Source organism: Carcharhinus amblyrhynchos, chromosome 15 (genome assembly GCF_965287045.1).
Source record: "Carcharhinus amblyrhynchos chromosome 15, sCarAmb.v2.hapA, whole genome shotgun sequence".
Classification (NCBI taxonomy): domain Eukaryota; kingdom Metazoa; phylum Chordata; class Chondrichthyes; order Carcharhiniformes; family Carcharhinidae; genus Carcharhinus; species Carcharhinus amblyrhynchos.
In genome coordinates this window covers 76,422,260-76,440,703 of record NC_137338.1, presented here as the reverse complement: position 1 = coordinate 76,440,703, position 18,444 = coordinate 76,422,260, and the positions used below count along the sequence as shown (strand labels likewise).

General features: G+C 52.5%; 1 protein-coding gene across 1 annotated transcript in view; it reads right to left on the bottom strand.

The window, feature by feature from the left end:
• Nucleotides 1–15,628, bottom strand: part of wdfy2 (WD repeat and FYVE domain containing 2) — a 64,172-nt gene extending 48,544 nt beyond the window's left edge. Inside the window, exon 1 of the mRNA XM_080204268.1 lies at nucleotides 15,458–15,628. Within this exon, the coding sequence (XP_080060394.1) occupies nucleotides 15,458–15,594 (137 nt within the window). The 5' untranslated portion in view covers nucleotides 15,595–15,628. The remainder of the gene's footprint in view (nucleotides 1–15,457) is intronic.
• Nucleotides 15,629–18,444: the final 2,816 nt, after the last annotated feature.

The window sequence follows — 18,444 nt, the reverse complement described above, 5'->3', positions numbered from 1 at the left end:
GCTATTAAGCAGTTGAAATGCCATAGCAGCAGCAAATTTGGAACTTATGAAATGACTATCAAGAAACAGGAAAAACGATACGACTAGGAGCTTGGTTAAATGTTTATGCCTCACACATGAACAAGCCCAGTAATTGCTGGGCTGGTCTCAAAATTTAACTCAGTCTCAGGGGGAAGCAAGAGGAGAAGTAACAACACTGAATCTAAACTGCCCCATGAACAAACTGACAGCAAGAGGAAACCCAGTCAGATGGATAGGAGCAAAGCAATGAGAACATATCAGTCAGAGGAAGCGGTCCACTCGATCAGACCCCAGTCACCAGCTTATCATTACTGTAATTTGTATTATGCAACATACACAGCAGTAACTCAACAAGGGTTGCACTGTAGCACCCATGGCCTTCAACAGCTAATAGGACAAAGACAACCAAGTTGCATGCCACCCTGACTCGGACATATATCATTGCTCCTTCGCTGTCACTGGATCAAACTTCCCACTCAACAAGCATAGCGAGGGACTGCCAATCATATTCTGAACTGACTGCACAGGGTATAGGAGAGAAACATGACAATGGTTTAGTAACATCTCAGAATACAGCTGAAGTCAGCACCTTCACCAAGATCAAGTCAATATACATTCTACCATTCTGTGCTATTGCACAGAGCTCCACCCTGAACATTGGATTTTTAAATGGTGACAGAATTAGACCTGGAGCAAAACTATGGAACTTTCCCACAAGAATCAACAACCGAAGAGAAAATGGGGAAGCAAAAGAATTCCAGGCCCTTGTACACTTTGATAATGGAATCCAAGCACATAAAAGACTAAACATCGCCAAGAAAGTTTAACTTTGCACCCACACACAAATACTGTAACTTCATTGTTATAAACAGAACCCCAGGAACTTTGATTATTCAAGCTTTGTTTTGCAGGCTTCTGGAAAGAGGAACAACCGTAACTCACTGAACCATAGATTTGCAAACATGGGCGTGAGTTTCCCCTAGGTCCAAAAATACCAAATGTCTGAAAAGTGAACATCCTCTTCCTCGTGTGGAATTTAGCTGAGTGTGCAAAAGGAGACTGAAACAAACAAGTCCAATTAAAGACAAATTCCACAAGGTTGGGTTTGAAATCTCTGAAGCATATGAATGACAGTTTGGTAATCTGGTTAGGGAGAGGCAGGTCATAGAATCCTACAGTACAGGAGGTGGCCATTCAGTCCATCAAGGCTGCACCAACCACAATCCCACTCAGGCCCTATCCCCACAATCCTATGCATTTACCTTAGCTCGTCCCCCTGACACGAAGGGGCAATTTATCATCCAACCCACACATCTTTGGACTGTGGGAGGAAACCGGAGCACCCAGAGGAAATCCACACAGACATGGAGAAGATATGTAAACTCCACACAGACAGTGACCCAAGGTGGGAATCGAACCTGGGTCCCTAGCACTGTGCGGCAGCAGCGCTAACCACAGTGCCAAGATGCCGATAGAAGCACTCCCATTGCCCTAACATTTTACTTCTGGCAGTGTGGGCAGCATTGTAGTTAGCTCTGCTACCTCAGTGCCAGAGACGCAGGTTCGATTCCTGGTTTGGATCACCGTCTGTGTGGAGTTTGCACGTTCTCCATGTGTCCGCGTGGATTTCCTCAGGTGCTCTGGTTTCCTCTCTCATTCTAAAAGACTTGCTGGTTAGGTGCATTGACCCGAAAAGGCACCAGACTGCGGCAACTTGGGGAATTTCACAGTAACTTCATTGCATTGTTAATGTAAGCCTTACTTGTGACTAATAAAAGCTTTACTTTTCTGGTCAGCAAAAAAAATACAGGCGGGGATTAAAATCAATTACTCTCACTCCAAAACGTCCAGCAAACGTCAACGAATTGAAAGTTTATCTACCTGTATAGCTTATTGGTTTACATTGAAGAAACTGAGGAGCTCATGAGGTTTTCACTTCACAGATATTTTTAGTATAAAAATTTAGGATATAGCTAATTGACTCCCTTTGTACTTGGTTTACAAGCTCAATGTTTCACTGGGGACTAAAATCCCAACCAGTGTGTTACTTGAGAACCAACTTCACAGATGCTTCAACAGGCTATGTCAGAGGTTTACTTCCTACACCCTGCAGCAGGTTCCATCGTTAAAGTTTATTTATTAGTGTTACAAATTTGGCTTACATTAACACTGCAATGAAGTTCCTGTAAAATTCCCCTGGGGTTAGCACAGTTGCCTCTCCACGCCAAGGACCCCGTGTTCGATTCCTGGTTGAGGTCACTGTCTGTGAACTTGCATGCTTTCCCCGTGTCTGTGGGTTTCCTCCTCCTGTTTCCCCTCAGTCTGAAAGACGTGGTTAGATGCATTGACCCAAACAGGCACCGGAGTGTGGCGACTTGGGGATTTTCACAGTAACCTCACTGCAGTGTTAATGTAAGCCTTACTTGTGTCCTGGAAATAAATGTTTAAATTTTAACTTTTGAAGGATAGCTTCGCCACCTGAAGTAATCACCACAAGGAATCAATACAAAAGAACTCGGGATACATTGAACGGAATTCTATAAACAGCCACAGGTAAAGAGAACAACAGACATATCTGGGCCAAAATTGGTCAGTTCTCGCTTCCTGATGTAAAGCCATTGCTTCAGGGATTTTTAGTGTCACTGCAGATTTATTGAATCCCTACCCCAAATGGAATATGACTCCTGTTATCTCCCTGTCAGAGCAGGTTGTTGACTTAGCGATCACATTCCAGTCTCTCAGTCAAAAGGTGCAGGGTTCAAATCCCACTCACTTCTGATTCAACCAAGACCAGAGCTTCAGATAAAATTCTGGGATGACATCCATCTGGTGAATGTGGGTACGTATAAATTACTCCCGCCATAAGAACATAAGAAATAGGAGCAGGAGTAGGCCATCTAGCCCTTTGAGCCTGCCCCATCATTCAATAAGATCATGGCTGATCTGTCGTGGCTCAGTTCCACTTTCCCACCTTCTCCCCATAACCCTTAATTCCCTTGCCTATCAAAAACCTATCAACCCGCGTCTTAAATATATTCAGCGAGGCAGCCTCCACCACTTCAACGGGCAGAGAATTCCAGAGATTCACCACCCTTTGAGTGAAAAAGTTCCTCCTCAACTCCATTCTAAACTGCCCCCCTTTTATCTTGAGGCTGTGCCCTCTAGCCCTACTGTCCTTTGAGCGGGAAGAGCCTCTCCACCTCTATCCTATCCATCCCATTCAACATCTTGTACGTCTCAATGAGATCTGCCCTCATTCTTCTAAACTCCGAGTACAAGCCTAGTTTATTCAGCCTCTCCTCATAGCTCAACCCCCTCAACTCCGGCATCAGCCTAGTAAACCTCCTCTGCACTCCCTCCAAGGCCAAAATATCCTTGCATAAGTGCGGCGACCAAAACTGCACACAGTACTCCAGCTGCGGCCTCACCAGTGCCCTGTACAGTTGCAGCAAGACCTCCCTACTTTTATATTCAATCCCCCTTGCTATGAAGGCCAGCATCCCATTTGCCTCCCTGACCACCTGCTGCACCTGCAGGCTGGGTTTTTGCGACTCATGCATAAGGACCCCGAGGTCCCTCTGCACTGTAGCATGCTGCAGCCTTTCGCCACGGAAGTAATAGTCCTTCCTACCATTATTCCTACCAAAGTGGACAATCTCACACTTGCCAACATTAAATTCCATTTGCCAGTTCCTGGCCCATTCGCCCAGCCTATCTAGATCCCTCTGCAGACTTTCCACACCCTCCGCACAATTTGCCTTTCCACCAATCTTTGTGTCATCAGCAAATTTGGACACCTTACACTCGGTTCCCTCCTCCAGATCATCTATATAAATGGCAAATAGCTGAGGCCCCAGCACCGATCCCTGGGGCACTCCACTAGTCACCAACCGCCAATCCGAATAGCACCCATTGACACCCACTCTCTGCCTCCTATTTGACAGCCAATCCCCTATCCACGCTAACACCCTGCCCCCAACCTTCTGTAACAACCTCTTGTGCGGCACCTTATCAAGCACCTTCTGAAAATCAAGAAACACTACATCCACCGGTTCTCCTCTATCCACCACACTAGACACATCCTCATAGAATTCCAATAAATTCGTCAGACACGACTTCCCCTTAACGAAACCGTGCTGCGTCCGCTCTATTAAACAATTCTCTTCAAGATGCCTCGCTATTTTCTCCGTGATTACGGATTCAAGCATTTTGCCTACAACAGACGTTAAACTAACCGGCCTATAATTCCCTGCCTTTTGCCTGCTACCCTTTTTAAACAACAGAGTAACATTAGCCGTTTTCCAATCTTCCGGCATTTCCCCGGAATCCAGTGAGGTTTGGAAAATAATCATCAAGGCATCCACTATCACCTCCGCCATTTCTTTCAGAACCCTTGGATGCATTCCATCCAGTCCTGGGGACTTGTCCACAGTCAGTCCCTCCAGTCCATCTAGCACTGCCTCTCTAGTAACAATAATGTCATTCAGGCCCTCCACTCCTACCATCTTTCCATCGTTAACACCCGGTAAACTATTCATGTCCTCCTCCTTGAAGACCGAAGCAAAAGTTATTCAAGGCCTCAGCCATTTCCTCATCCCCCACCACTAAGTCCCCCCTCTCATCCTCTAAGGGTCCAACGTTCACCCTTGCCAGCCTCTTCCTTTTTATATATTTATAAAAACTCTTACTTTCTTTTTTATATTTAGCGCTGGCCCAGCTTCATAGTTTATCCTTCCTTTCTTTATCAACTTCTTCGTCATTTTTTGTTGATATTTAAACCTCTCCCAATCCTCTTCTCGCTCACTACTCTTGGCCACTCTAAACGCATCAGCTTTTAATTTAATACTCTCCTTTACCTCCTTCATTATCCACGGCTGATTATCTCTCCTCCTACGATCCTTTTTAACCATCGGAATAAATTTCTGCTGAGCACCAAGAAAGATCTCCTTAAAGATCCTCCACTGTTCCTCAGCAGACCTACCCTCCAATGTGCTCCCCCAATCAACATTCGCCAATTCCTCTCTCATCCTATTGTACTCCCCCCTGTTCAAACATGGAGGATTAACCCTACCGGCTGGTGATTTGACTGTATTGATTGAGAAAACGGTGGTAGCCAGATGAGGAGAACTGCCTGCTTTACTTCAGGAGGGAAAGCATTCTTCCCACACACAGTGTGGTAATCAGAACTCACTCCCAAATGGCCGCAGAAGCTGAGGCAATGGGTGTTTTAAGGATACCAAAGAATACAGAAAAAGTCCAATTGAGTTGAAGTGCAGGTCTGATGCAATCTGAATGAACAGCAGAATTGACTCAAGCCGCTGAATGGCCTTCTCTTGTTTCAATGTGGCATTTGCTGTCTACCTGAGCAGGAGGACAGGGCCTCAGTATAACTGAAAATGGCAGACCAGACACACCTCCTGAGAGGTGCACTGAAGTGGCAGTCTGCAGAGGAGGTGAGTCCATGATCTTGCTACTCAATGTACGAGCAACTGCACTCTGCAACTAAATCACCAGGGGAAAAAAATCTCAGCTGCCTTCTCAGTAGCAGAGGAGGCTAAACTGTTTGCCCATTTCCACTGAGGCACACAAACAAAATTCCATGACACAAGAAGCCTGACCCATCATTCAAAAGAGTCTGTAATAATTACAGGAGAAAATAAAATTACCCCCACTGAGTTAGCCAAGAGTAAGGCCACAACTCACTGGAATCAGGTGCACTCTTTCAAAAATAATACTTGCAAGAAGAACATTTTAGAAATACACAAGTGACCTTCTTCCATCCAGCATTTTACTGTAAGTGTTGTGGAAGTGATGAGTGATTTTTCCAAGTCACGAGGAAAAGACACAGTCACAGAAACATCAACAACTTTCTTCCACTTGGTTACCCACCGCTGAGAAGTCAACAAGAGCTAAAAACAGTTGCTGGCAGTTCGAGCAACTTCTAGCTTCCCGTGAAAAAGCTTCACCTTGAATGCTTCATTTCATTTCAACTGATAGTGGAGATACTGGGCAGCTGAGTTGAGTACAGATGAAAGTACATTCAGTTAAATCTATTGGCTCACAGAGACCAACCCATTCACATCTCTCCCCACATAGCCCAACACTACCCCCCCCCCCACCTAGCCCCAAAATCCCATGCCCTGCTCAGCTCCCCCCTCTCCTTCTGCTCCTCACTGCCTCCCTCCCCTCTCATTTCCCACTGCACCTCATGCCTCCCACATCATGTCCTCCCTTCATCTCCTCTGTTCTAATCCTGTCTTGTTCCTTCTCTCAACTTGTTCCTGTCGACTCCCCTTGCCCCCCGCCATTCCCCCATCCCTCATCTCATCACCATCTGCCACCCTCCTTACACCCACTTCTTACATAGGGCAGTACAGCTGAGGAACAGGCTATTTGGCCCACTATGTTGTGCCATAAAAAAGGCCAAACTAAATTAATGCCTTCTGCCTGCCCTTGGCCCATATCCCTCTATTCTTTGCATATTCATGTGCTTATCTCAAAGCCCCTTAAACGCCCCTATCGTATCTGCCTCCACCACCATCCCTGGCAGCAGTTTCCAAATACCCACCACTCTCTAAAAAGAATTTGCCCCTCACATCTCCTTTGAACTTTCCCCCTTTTACCTTAAACGCATGCCCCCTAGTATTAGATATTTCAACTCTGGGGAAAACATTGACTGTCAACCCCATCTATGCCTCTCAATTTTACAGACTTCTATCAGGTTCCCCGTCAGCCTCCACCATTCCAGAGAAACCAACCCTAAGTTTGTCCAGCCTCTCCTTGTAGCTCATACCCTTTATTCCAGGCAACATCTTGGTACATCACATCTGCACTCTCTTCAAATTCTCCACAACCTTCCTGTAACGTGGTGACTTGAATTGAACACAATACTCTCAGTACGACCTAACCAAAGTTTGATAAAGTTGCAACGTGACATCCTGATTCCTGTACTAATGCCCTGACCAACATAGGCAAGCATGCCATATGCCTTCTTTACCACCCTATCTACTGGTGTGGCCACTTTCAGGAAGCTATGGACTTTAACCCAAAGATCCCTCTGCAACATCAATGCTGTTCAGGGTCCTGCCATAAATTGTATACTTACCCTTAATATTTGATCTTCCAAAGTGCAGCACCTCACACTTGCCCGGATTAAACTCCAGGTGCCATTTCTCCGTCCACATTTGCAGCAGATCTATATCCTGCTGTATCCTTTGACAACATTCTACATCATCTACAACGCCACTTACATGTCATCTACAAACTTACTAACCCACTCATCTATGTTTTCATCCAAGTCATTTATGTATATCACAAACAGCAGAGGTCCCATTATGGAACAACATTCAGAGCAATGGGCCAAATACTGGCAGATGGGATTAGGTGGGAGTTCAGGTGTTTCTAATGTTGGTGCAGACTGAATGGGCTGAAGGGCCTCTTCTGTATTATATGATTCCATGATATGGATCCCTGAGGAATATTAGTCACCGAGCTCTAGCCAAAAAAAACCGGACCACCGATACACACACTCCCCACTATGAGCAAACCAATTCTGTATACAAGTAGCCAAGTCACTGTGAATCACAGACATGTTAATCTTTGGAATGAACCTACCATGAGGGACCTGATTAAAAAAAAAACTTGATAAAATCCAGATAGACAACATCTACTGCCCCCTCCCCCCATCATCTCCTCAAAAAAAAACCCATTGATTTACTAAGACATAACCTGCCCCGCACAAAACCATGCTGACTTTCCCTAATTAGGCCGTGCTTTTCCAAATGGCCTAAATCCTATCCCTAAGAATGCTTTCCAATAGCCTCCCAACCAACAATATGAGACTCACCTGTCCATAATTTCCAGGACGATCTCCTTTTTCCTTTCTTGAACTTACCAACTAAGAGAGAAATGTGGAGTCCTCGACAATCAATAATTAAACTCTCCTTTATGAAATATGTTGCTGCGATTTTTGACAGAACAAAAACAGAATTCGGATAGGAATACCAAGCTTTGAAACCATTCCCCCCCTAGCTTTGAGCTCATCATAGACTAATCAGCATGTCAGACTTGTATTCACTAAATCAGCCGCACATATTTTCAGCCACTTTTCCACCACTCATTACTTCACCATCACTCAACTTTACCAAGTCTGAGAAAACACCACTTGCTGGATTCAGGCTTGATCCTCTTGCTCGGGATGTCTATTTTCAATTATATTCCACATCCCCTCTTGGTGGTGCAACGACATAGAATGGTTCCAGCTCTAAAATTGTATCATTCTAGATCAGTTGCTCCTAAGTCTGTGGTGGCTTGAGGTGTTTTTTGTTGTCGCATCTCATCCAATCCAACACGCAAACCAGCCTCCCATTCATTGACTCTGTCTACACTCCCGCTGCTTCGGCAAAGCAAGCAGCATAATTAAGGACCCCACATACCCCAGACATTCTCTCTTCCACCTTCTTCCTTCGGGAAAAAGATAGAAAAGTCTGAGGACACGGACCAACCAACACAAGAACAGCTTCTTTCCTGCTGCTGACAGACTTTTGAGCAGACTTACCTTGCATTAAGTTGATCATTCTCTACACCCTAGCTACGACTGTAACACTACATTCTGCACTCATTTCCTTCTCTACAAACGGTATGTTTTGTCTACAGCATGCAAGAAACAATACTTTCCACTGTATGCCCATGCATGTGACGATAATAAATCAAATATCATCCTTTGGATCACAATAAAGTTACAAATGAAGAAGTTCAATCCATTTAACTTCAGAACCTAGATCATCCCGTACTCCAATCCCTTCTTGTATCGTATGTTCCTAAATTATCCCAACACTTAGTATTAATACGTGCTCAGAATTTCATTCCCAGTGTAGGGAGCTTTCCGCCTGAATAATTTCTGCTTTCAGTGTTAAAATTATCTGTGGTTCTTTGTCGTATTTTCATCAATCCCGATTTGTCACTGAAGATATCGTGCTGAATAATACCCTGGTTCAAAACATGATCAACGTTTATCTGTACATTTAAACGATATTGGTTTAAATAAATCTTGTTCGTCATTTGATGAACAAGGAAGATACCAAATATCAGAGAACACCACATGCTCCATCATAACTCCCCTGAATATCATTCAATGTGGTGAAATATATTGTGCTGAATAATACTCCACCTTGAAACATGATTAAAGTGAGAATCAGAAAACATTTCATGTCCATTTTAGTGGATGAAACAGGAAAGAGGAGATAAATTAAACACGTGTAATGCTTGATGCACAGAAGGCATTTTCCATCGTATGAGATATGATTAGATGAAAGAATGTAAAATAAAATTAGGATGGGATGCTGGGATTTGAACCCAGGTCCTCATACTGCCAAAGCACATGCTCTGCCATTTAGCTATGTTACCACCCCAGTCACCTGCCCAAATTTAACCCATTAACAAGTTTCTGCCCATTGCTGAAGAAATACAAAATCAAATCATTCTCCTGTCTGGAAGAGACATTGCATTTTCTATTTGAACCAGTGGTTTGCACCTGGACTGTTCTGCCTGAGAGTCCCCTGGAGGCAGGGTCAATTCAGCCTTTCAAAAGGGAATCGGATCTTCACCTGAAAAGGAAGGTTTTGCAGGCACACCACAGGGGGAATCTAAACCATCCTGCACCCCAAATCCCTTCTTGTACTTGGCCTCAAGTGAGATGATTGATGCCCTAATGAAACAGACTTTAGTATAAAATGTTTGACAAAGGGTCATCTAGACTCGAAACGTCAGTTATTTCTCTGCTTACAGATGCTGCCAGATCTGCTGAGATTTCCCACCATCTTCTCTTTTGGTTTCAGATTCCAGCATCTGCAGTAATTTATTGTTTTTTAGTATAAAATGTATTGGATTATTGAATGAAGCAATGAAAAGATAAAATTGAGCTGGGGACACCAGGATTTGAACCCTGGTCCTCAAGCACACAACTACCACTGAGCTACGCCCCCACCCCACTTCAAACCATAATTTAAGCCCTTGTGAACTCTTTTCCCATCATTGATCAAAGATAAAATCAAACTCAATCAAGAAGCCAAGGTGTCACAAAACACTACTTGCTCCATCAAATGGAATGCCTTTTCCCAATGCAATTAACATTCCCTTCCCATCCAACAAGAACCACTTGATCATCTGAGACAGACGAAATGCACTGCTTGTGCAAGTATTTGGAAGAATTACTTCTCCCTCGCAATCCCACTCCACCACACCCCCAACTCTTACTCCTCCAACTCTCCCTCTCATGCCCCTACTCTCCACTGCTCGCCTCCTTCTTCCCTCTGAGGTCCCTGCACCACCTGCTCTCACCCCTCGCCTCCCAAGCATTCCCCACCCCTTCTGTTGCTCCCACCCAACTCACCCATTAATTTCCCCTCCCCCCTCGGCACCCCGCATCATCTTCTCTCCCCTTCTCGTATGCTGTCCCCTCGACCCCACATCCCCTTGCACCCTTTCTCCTACTGCCCCTCCTCTCTCATCCCTTCTCTTCCTCATCCTCTCCCCTTCCATCACACCATTCCTCCATCCCACCACCTCCTCCTTCCCTCTTTCCCACCCACTCCCGTCTCCCCCTCCCCACCCTCCCTCATCTACCCCGCTCCAACTCCTCCCTTTCCCCTCGTCCTCCATCTCCCCTCTCCCGTCCCCACCCATGCCCTCTCCAGTCCCCCCTCAATTGACCCTCCCGTCCATCCTTCCCCACCCTTACTTAACCCCTCCTCCTCCATCCCCTTTCCACCTTTTCACCCTCATCCACACCCCCCTTCTTCCAACCCACTTCCGCCTTTATCCCCAACTCCACACCCCTTCTGCCCTTCATTCCCTCACTCAATGCCCACTTCCACCCTCCCCCACAATCCCCTTCCACCCTTCCCCCCTCCAATCCCCTTCCGCCTTTTTCCCTTCCACCCCCACCATTACCACCCCCATGATCCCGCCTCCCCCAACTCCCCCCGACACCTGCCACCCCCATTCCCGCCCCCCACCATTCTCCCACCCCCGACCCCCCGCCACTCTCCCACCCCCGCCACCTGCCATTCTCCCGCGCCCCCCGTGACTCTCCTGCGTCCCCCGCCCCCCCAACCATTCCCCCCGCCATTCCCCCGCCCCCCCAACCATTCCCCCCGCTCCCCCAACCGTTCCCCCCGCCCCCCCAACCGTTCCCCCCGCCATTCCCCCCACCCCCCAACCCTTCCCCCCGCCCCCCAAACCGTTCCCCCGCCCCCCCAACCGTTCCCCCCGCCCCCCCAACCGTTCTCCCCGACCCCCCAACCGTTCCCCCCGACCCCCCAACCGTTCCCCCGACCAACCATTCCCCCCAACCGTTCCCCCCGCCCCCCCAACCGTTCCCCCCAACCATTCCCCCCGCCCCCCCCAACCGTTCCCCCCAACCATTCCCCCCGCCCCCCCCAACCGTTCCCCCCAACCATTCCCCCCGCCCCCCCCAACCGTTCCCCCCAACCATTCCCCCCGCCCCCCCAACCGTTCCCCCCGCCATTCCCCCCGGCCCCCCCAACCGTTCCCCCAACCATTCCCCCCGCCCCCCCAACCGTTCCCCCCAACCATTCCCCCCGCCCCCCCAACCGTTCCCCCCGCCATTCCCCCCGGCCCCCCCCAACCGTTCCCCCCGCCCCCCCAACCATTCCCCCCACCATTCCAACCATTCCCCCCGCCATTCCCCCGCCCCCCAACCATTCCCCCTGCCCCCCCAACCATTCCCCCCGCCATTCCCCCGCCCCCCAACCATTCCCACGCCCCCCAACTATTCCCCCTGCCATTCCCCCGCCCCCCCCAAACATTCCCCCTGCCATTCCCCCGCCCCCCCAAACATTCCCCCCGCCCCCCCAACCATTCCCCCTGCCATTCCCCCGCCCCCCCAACCATTCCCCCTGCCTTCCCCCGCCCCCCCAACCATTCCCCCTGCCATTCCCCCGCCCCCCCAACCATTCCCCCTGCCATTCCCCCGCCCCCCCAACCATTCCCCCTCCTCCCCCGCCCCCCCCCCCTGCCATTCCCCCGCCCCCCCAACCATTCCCCCTGCCATTCCCCCGCCCCCCCAACCATTCCCCCTGCCATTCCCCGCCCCCCAACCATTCCCCCTGCCATTCCCCCGCCCCCCCAACCATTCCCCCTGCCATTCCCCCGCCCCCCCAACCATTCCCCCTGCCATTCCCCCGCCCCCCCAACCATTCCCCCTGCCATTCCCCCGCCCCCCCAACCATTCCCCCTGCCATTCCCCCGCCCCCCCAACCATTCCCCCTGCCATTCCCCCGCCCCCCCAACCATTCCCCCCGCCCCCCCAACCGTTCCCCCCGCCATTCCCCCCGGCCCCCCCCAACCGTTCCCCCCAACCATTCCCCCCGCCCCCCAACCGTTCCCCCCAACCATTCCCCCCGCCCCCCCAACCGTTCCCCCCGCCATTCCCCCGGCCCCCCCAACCGTTCCCCCCGCCATTCCCCCCGGCCCCCCCCAACCGTTCCCCCCGCCCCCCCAACCATTCCCCCCACCATTCCAACCATTCCCCCCGCCATTCCCCCGCCCCCCAACCATTCCCCCTGCCCCCCCAACCATTCCCCCCGCCATTCCCCCGCCCCCCAACCATTCCCACGCCCCCCAACTATTCCCCCTGCCATTCCCCCGCCCCCCCCAAACATTCCCCCCGCCCCCCCCAACCATTCCCCCTGCCATTCCCCCGCCCCCCCAACCATTCCCCCTGCCATTCCCCCGCCCCCCCAACCATTCCCCCTGCCATTCCCCCGCCCCCCCAACCATTCCCCCTGCCATTCCCCCGCCCCCCCAACCATTCCCTCTGCCATTCCCCCGCCCCCCCAACCATTCCCCCTGCCATTCCCCCGCCCCCCCAACCATTCCCCCTGCCATTCCCCCGCCCCCCCAACCATTCCCCCTGCCATTCCCCCGCCCCCCCAACCAGTCCCCCTGCCATTCCCCCGCCCCCCCAACCATTCCCCCTGCCATTCCCCCGCCCCCCCAACCATTCCCCCTGCCATTCCCCCGCCCCCCCAACCATTCCCCCTGCCATTCCCCCGCCCCCCCAACCATTCCCCCTGCCATTCCCCCGCCCCCCCAACCATTCCCCCTGCCATTCCCCCGCCCCCCCAACCATTCCCCCTGCCATTCCCCCGCCCCCCAACCATTCCCCCTGCCATTCCCCCGCCCCCCCCAACCATTCCCCCCGCCATTCCCCCGCCCCCCCAACCATTCCCCCCGCCATTCTCCCGCTCCCCCAACCATTCCCCCCGCCATTCTCCCGCTCCCCCAACCATTCCCCCCGCCATTCTCCCGCTCCCCCAACCATTCCCCCCACCATCCCAACCATTCCCCCTGCCCCCCCAACCATTCCCCCGCCGCCCCCCCCAACCATTCCCCCCGCCGCCCCCCCAACCGTTCCCCCCGCCATTCCCCCCGCCCCCCCCCCCCACCGTTCTTCCCGCCATTCCCCCCGCCCCCGCCCCACCGTTCCTCCCGCCATTCCCCCCGCCCCCCCCACCGTTCCTCCCGCCATTCCCCCCGCCCCCCCCACCGTTCCTCCCGCCATTCCCCCCGCCCCCCAACCGTTCCCCCCGCCATTCCCCCGCCCCCCAACCGTTCCCCCCGTCCCCCCAACCGTTCCCCCCGCCATTCCAACCATTCCAACCATTCCCCCTCCCCCCCAACCATTCCCCCCGCCATCCCTCCGCCCCCTCAACCATTCCCTCCGCCATTCCCCCGCCCCCCCAACCATTCCCCCCGCCGTCCCTCCGCCCCCCAACCATTCCCCCGCCGTCCCTCCGCCCCCCCAACCATTCCCCCGCCGTCCCTCCGCCCCCCCAACCATTCCCCCCGCCGTCCCTCCGCCCCCCCAACCATTCCCCCCGCCGTCCCTCCGCCCCCCCAACCATTCCCCCCGCCGTCCCTCCGCCCCCCCAACCATTCCCCCCGCCGTCCCTCCGCCCCCCAACCATTCCCCCCCGCCGTCCCTCCGCCCCCCAACCATTCCCCCCGCCGTCCCTCCGCCCCCCCAACCATTCCCCCCCGCCGTCCCTCCGCCCCCCCAACCATTCCCCCCCGCCGTCCCTCCGCCCCCCAACCATTCCCCCCCGCCGTCCCTCCGCCCCCCCAACCATTCCCCCCCGCCGTCCCTCCGCCCCCCCAACCATTCCCCCCCGCCGTCCCTCCGCCCCCCCAACCATTCCCCCCCGCCGTCCCTCCGCCCCCCCAACCATTCCCCCCCGCCGTCCCTCCGCCCCCCCAACCATTCCCCCCCGCCGTCCCTCCGCCCCCCCAACCATTCCCCCCCGCCGTCCCTCCGCCCCCCCAACCATTCCCCCCGCCGTCCCTCCGCCCCCCCAACCATTCCCCCCCGCCGTCCCTCCGCCCCCCCAACCATTCCCCCCCGCCGTCCCTCCGCCCCCCCAACCATTGCCCCCCGCCGTCCCTCCGCCCCCCCAACCATTCCCCCCCGCCGTCCCTCCGCCCCCCAACCATTCCCCCCCGCCGTCCCTCCGCCCCCCCAACCATTCCCCCCCGCCGTCCCTCCGCCCCCCCAACCATTCCCCCCCGCCGTCCCTCCGCCCCCCCCAACCATTCCCCCCGCCGCCCCCCCACCCATTCCCCCCGCCGCCCCCCCAACCATTCCCCCGCCTCCCCCCCACCCCTCCCCCGTTCCCCCCCGCCTCCCCCCACCCCTCCCCCGTTCCCCCCCGCCTCCCCCCACCCCTCCCCCGTTTCCCCCCCCTCCACGCTCCCGCCTCCCCCCCGTTCCCCCCCTCTGCCTCTCCCCCATTCCCCCCCCCACGCTCCCGCCTCCCCCCCATTCCCCCCCCACGCCCCCCCATTCCCACCCCCCACTCCCGCCCCCCCATTCCCACCCCCCACTCCCGCCCCCCCCACGCCCCCCCATTCCCACCCCCCACTCCCGCCCCCCCCACGCCCCCCCATTCCCACCCCCCACTCCCACCCCCCCCACGCCCCACTCCCACCCCCCCCACGCCCCCCCATTCCCACCCCCCCACGCCCCCCCATTCCCACCCCCCACTCCCACCCCCCCCACGCCCCCCCATTCCCACCCCCCACTCCCACCCCCCCCACGCCCCCCCATTCCCACCCCCCCACGCCCCCCCATTCCCACCCCCCCACGCCCCCCCATTCCCACCCCCCACTCCCAGCCCCCCCACGCCCCCCCATTCCCACCCCCCCCACGCCCCCCCATTCCCCCCCCCCCACCCCCCCATTCCCACCCCCCACTCCCACCCCCCCACGCCCCCCCATTCCCCCCCCCACCCCCCCATTCCCACCCCCCCCCACCCCCCCATTCCCACCCCCCCCACCCCCCCCATTCCCACCCCCCCCCACCCCCCCCATTCCCACCCCCCCCACGCCTCCCCCTCCTCTTTGTGCTCAAACAGACCTGTCCTCACTGACACTGATGACTCCATCTTCTTTCGGGATGATGGCCGCCATGTTCACCACATCCTGAGATCCCTCTATCTTGCTGAGCAGCACGGGCCTGCGGCTCAGAGCCCGGGGGTTGCTCTCCGCCGCCATGGTGACAAACCGCCGCCGCCGCTCCAGCCCAACGTCAGCCCCGCGCCAGCGCGCAGCCGCCACCGCGCAACTCCGGAAACCAGCGCCGCCGTGCAGCTCCGAAATGTGTCCGACCGGTGCGGCGGAGAAAAGCTTCCGTCGGCAGTGGAAGGGAAAGCTGCAGAAAGTGGAAGTGTCTTTACGACCATTATTTAATTCAATTATCGAACAAACTAAATTTATCCGAGTGTCAGGGGGATCAGCGGTGTAAATATGTAGGGTTACGAGATAGGGCCGGATGGGATTGTGGTCGGTTCAGATTCGATGGGCCAAATGGCCTCCTGCACTGTAGAGATTCTATGATTCGATAAATCTCTAATAATATAAATGGGTTTCTGCCGTTTCATTTTAGCTGGTCACAGTGTTTTATATCCAGCACTTATATTTAATTCTGAAGAATGAACATCGTTCCATTTGTCAACCCACATATCTTTTAATATGGAGTGTCACGAACCACATGCAATCCATCTCTGCTTTATCATTTAAAATTCTAAAGTCATTACATTTGTAATAAAAACGATGTTAAATCGGTCACATTGCATTTACCAGGAGGCTGACACCCAGTGCCCCAAGTTTACAATGGCTCAAGTGAACTGAGCAACATGTAAGATGTCTCACTTCATCAGTGGGTGGCACAGTAGCACAGTGGTTAGCATTGTGGCCTCACAGCGCCTGGGACTTGGGTTGAATTCCAGCCTCGGGTCAGTGTGTGAGGTTTGAACGTTCCTCCCCGTGTCTGCGTGGCTTTCCTCCAGGAGCTCCCTATACCGTTGCAACGGTCCAAGGATGTGTAGGTTAGGTGGATTGGCTATGCTAAGTTGCCCCTTAGTGTCAGGAGACTAGCAGGGGAAATATATGGGGTTATGGGTATAGGGCCTGAGTAGGATTGTTGTTGGTGCAGGCTCGATGGGCCAAATGGTCTCTCTCTACATTGTAGGGGCCTATAATTATCTTCTATAATCAGGTTAAAGTCCTATGACTCACCTGATGAAGAAGCAGCCCTCCGAAATCTCATAATTCCAAATAAAGCTGTTGGACTTTAACCTGGTGTTGTGAGACTTCTTACTGTGCCCACCCCAGCCCAACACTGGCATTTCCACATCTGAGGAACCTGCATTGGAATGTCACCATAAAGTTTAAAATGAGAACTGATTGCTTCTATTCATCTTCCCCAAGTTATCCCTACACTCCATAGCCTCACATCAGCTAAAGTTTATGTCTGGTCTTTACTCAAATGTGTGTAATGCCACAGGTTCTTAACAAGTAACAGATTTAAATATTGTGCTTTCATGCACCTTCTATCTCTTAAAAAAAACTTATGGCCTATTTGAATTTTTTTGTAAATCGCGTGCACACTAGGGTTGCTAATCCTGGTTGCATGTTCTCCTGGAGGTGTTAGGAAGATAGGAATTAGGAGGAGAAGTAGGCAAATTCAGCCCTTCGAGCCTGCTCTGCCATTGACTCAGATCATGGCTGATCTCGCCCCGTCTCAAATCCACCTCCTCACCTGTTCCCCGTATCCTCTTATCCTTTTTTTATTAGAAATATATCTATCTCCTTGAAACTATTCGGCAATTCAGATTCCACCACACTATGGGGCAGCAAGTTCCACAAATTCACCACCATCTGCAACAAGTAGTTCTCCTCATCTCAGTTTTAAATCTACCACCTCTCAACCTATACCTCTGACTTCTTGTTCTAGATTGCCCCATAAGAAGAAACATTTGGTCCACATTTACTTTATCAATCCCTTTTAAAATTTTATTTACCTTATTCAGATCCCTTCTCATCCTTCTGAATTCCAGTGAATACAAGCCCAAACTGTTTAATCTCTCCTTCCATCCCTGGAATCAATCTGGTGAACCTCCTCTGAACTGCCTCCAATGCCACCACATCCTTCCTGAAATAAGGAGACTAAAATTGGACACAGTACTCCAGATGTGGTCTCACCAACACGCTATACAATTGCATCAACATTGCTCTACTTTTATGCGCCAGACCCTTTGTAATAAATGCCAACATCCCGTTTGCCTTCTTTACAATATGTTGTAAACGCATACTGACTTTGTGTTTCATGAACAGAGACACCCAGATCCCTCTGCCCAGACTCATTTTTAATATCCTTTCCATTTAGGTAATAATTTGCCATTCTACTTCTTTTGTCAAAATGGACAACCTCACACTTATCCACATTAAACTCCATTTGCCAGATTTTCTTCTAGCCTATTGACATCGGTCTGTAAAATCTTTATATCCTTTTCACTGCCTGTTTTCCCACCTGTTTTAGTCTCATCTGCAAATTTTGCTATGTTCTATGCTATCCCTGCTTGCAGGTCATTCAGATAGATGATAAACAGTTGAGATATGAGGACCCACCCCTGTCCCACTCCGCTACTTAAATAAGGACCCATTTATCCCAATCCTCTGTTTTGTCAGTCAGCCAATCCTCAATTCAATCGAGTACTCTACCCCCAATCTCACACTCTGGATCAGTCTTTTATGCAGCACTTTGTCAACTGCCTTCTGGAAGTCCAGATATACCATATCCAGAGGTTCCCCACTATCCACCTTGCTGGTAATGTCCTCAAAGAACTCAAGCAAGTTTGTCAAGCATGACTTTCCCTGTATAAAACCATGTTGACAAATTGTGGATTGAGCTTTATCTTTCCAAATGTTCATTCATCTCCTCCTTAATAGTTGATTCCAGCAACTTCCCCACCACAGAGGTTAAGCTAACCTGCCGATAGTTTCCTATTTCTTGCCTCTCTCCCTTTTTGAATAAGGGTGTCACATTAGAGTGTTCCCAATCCA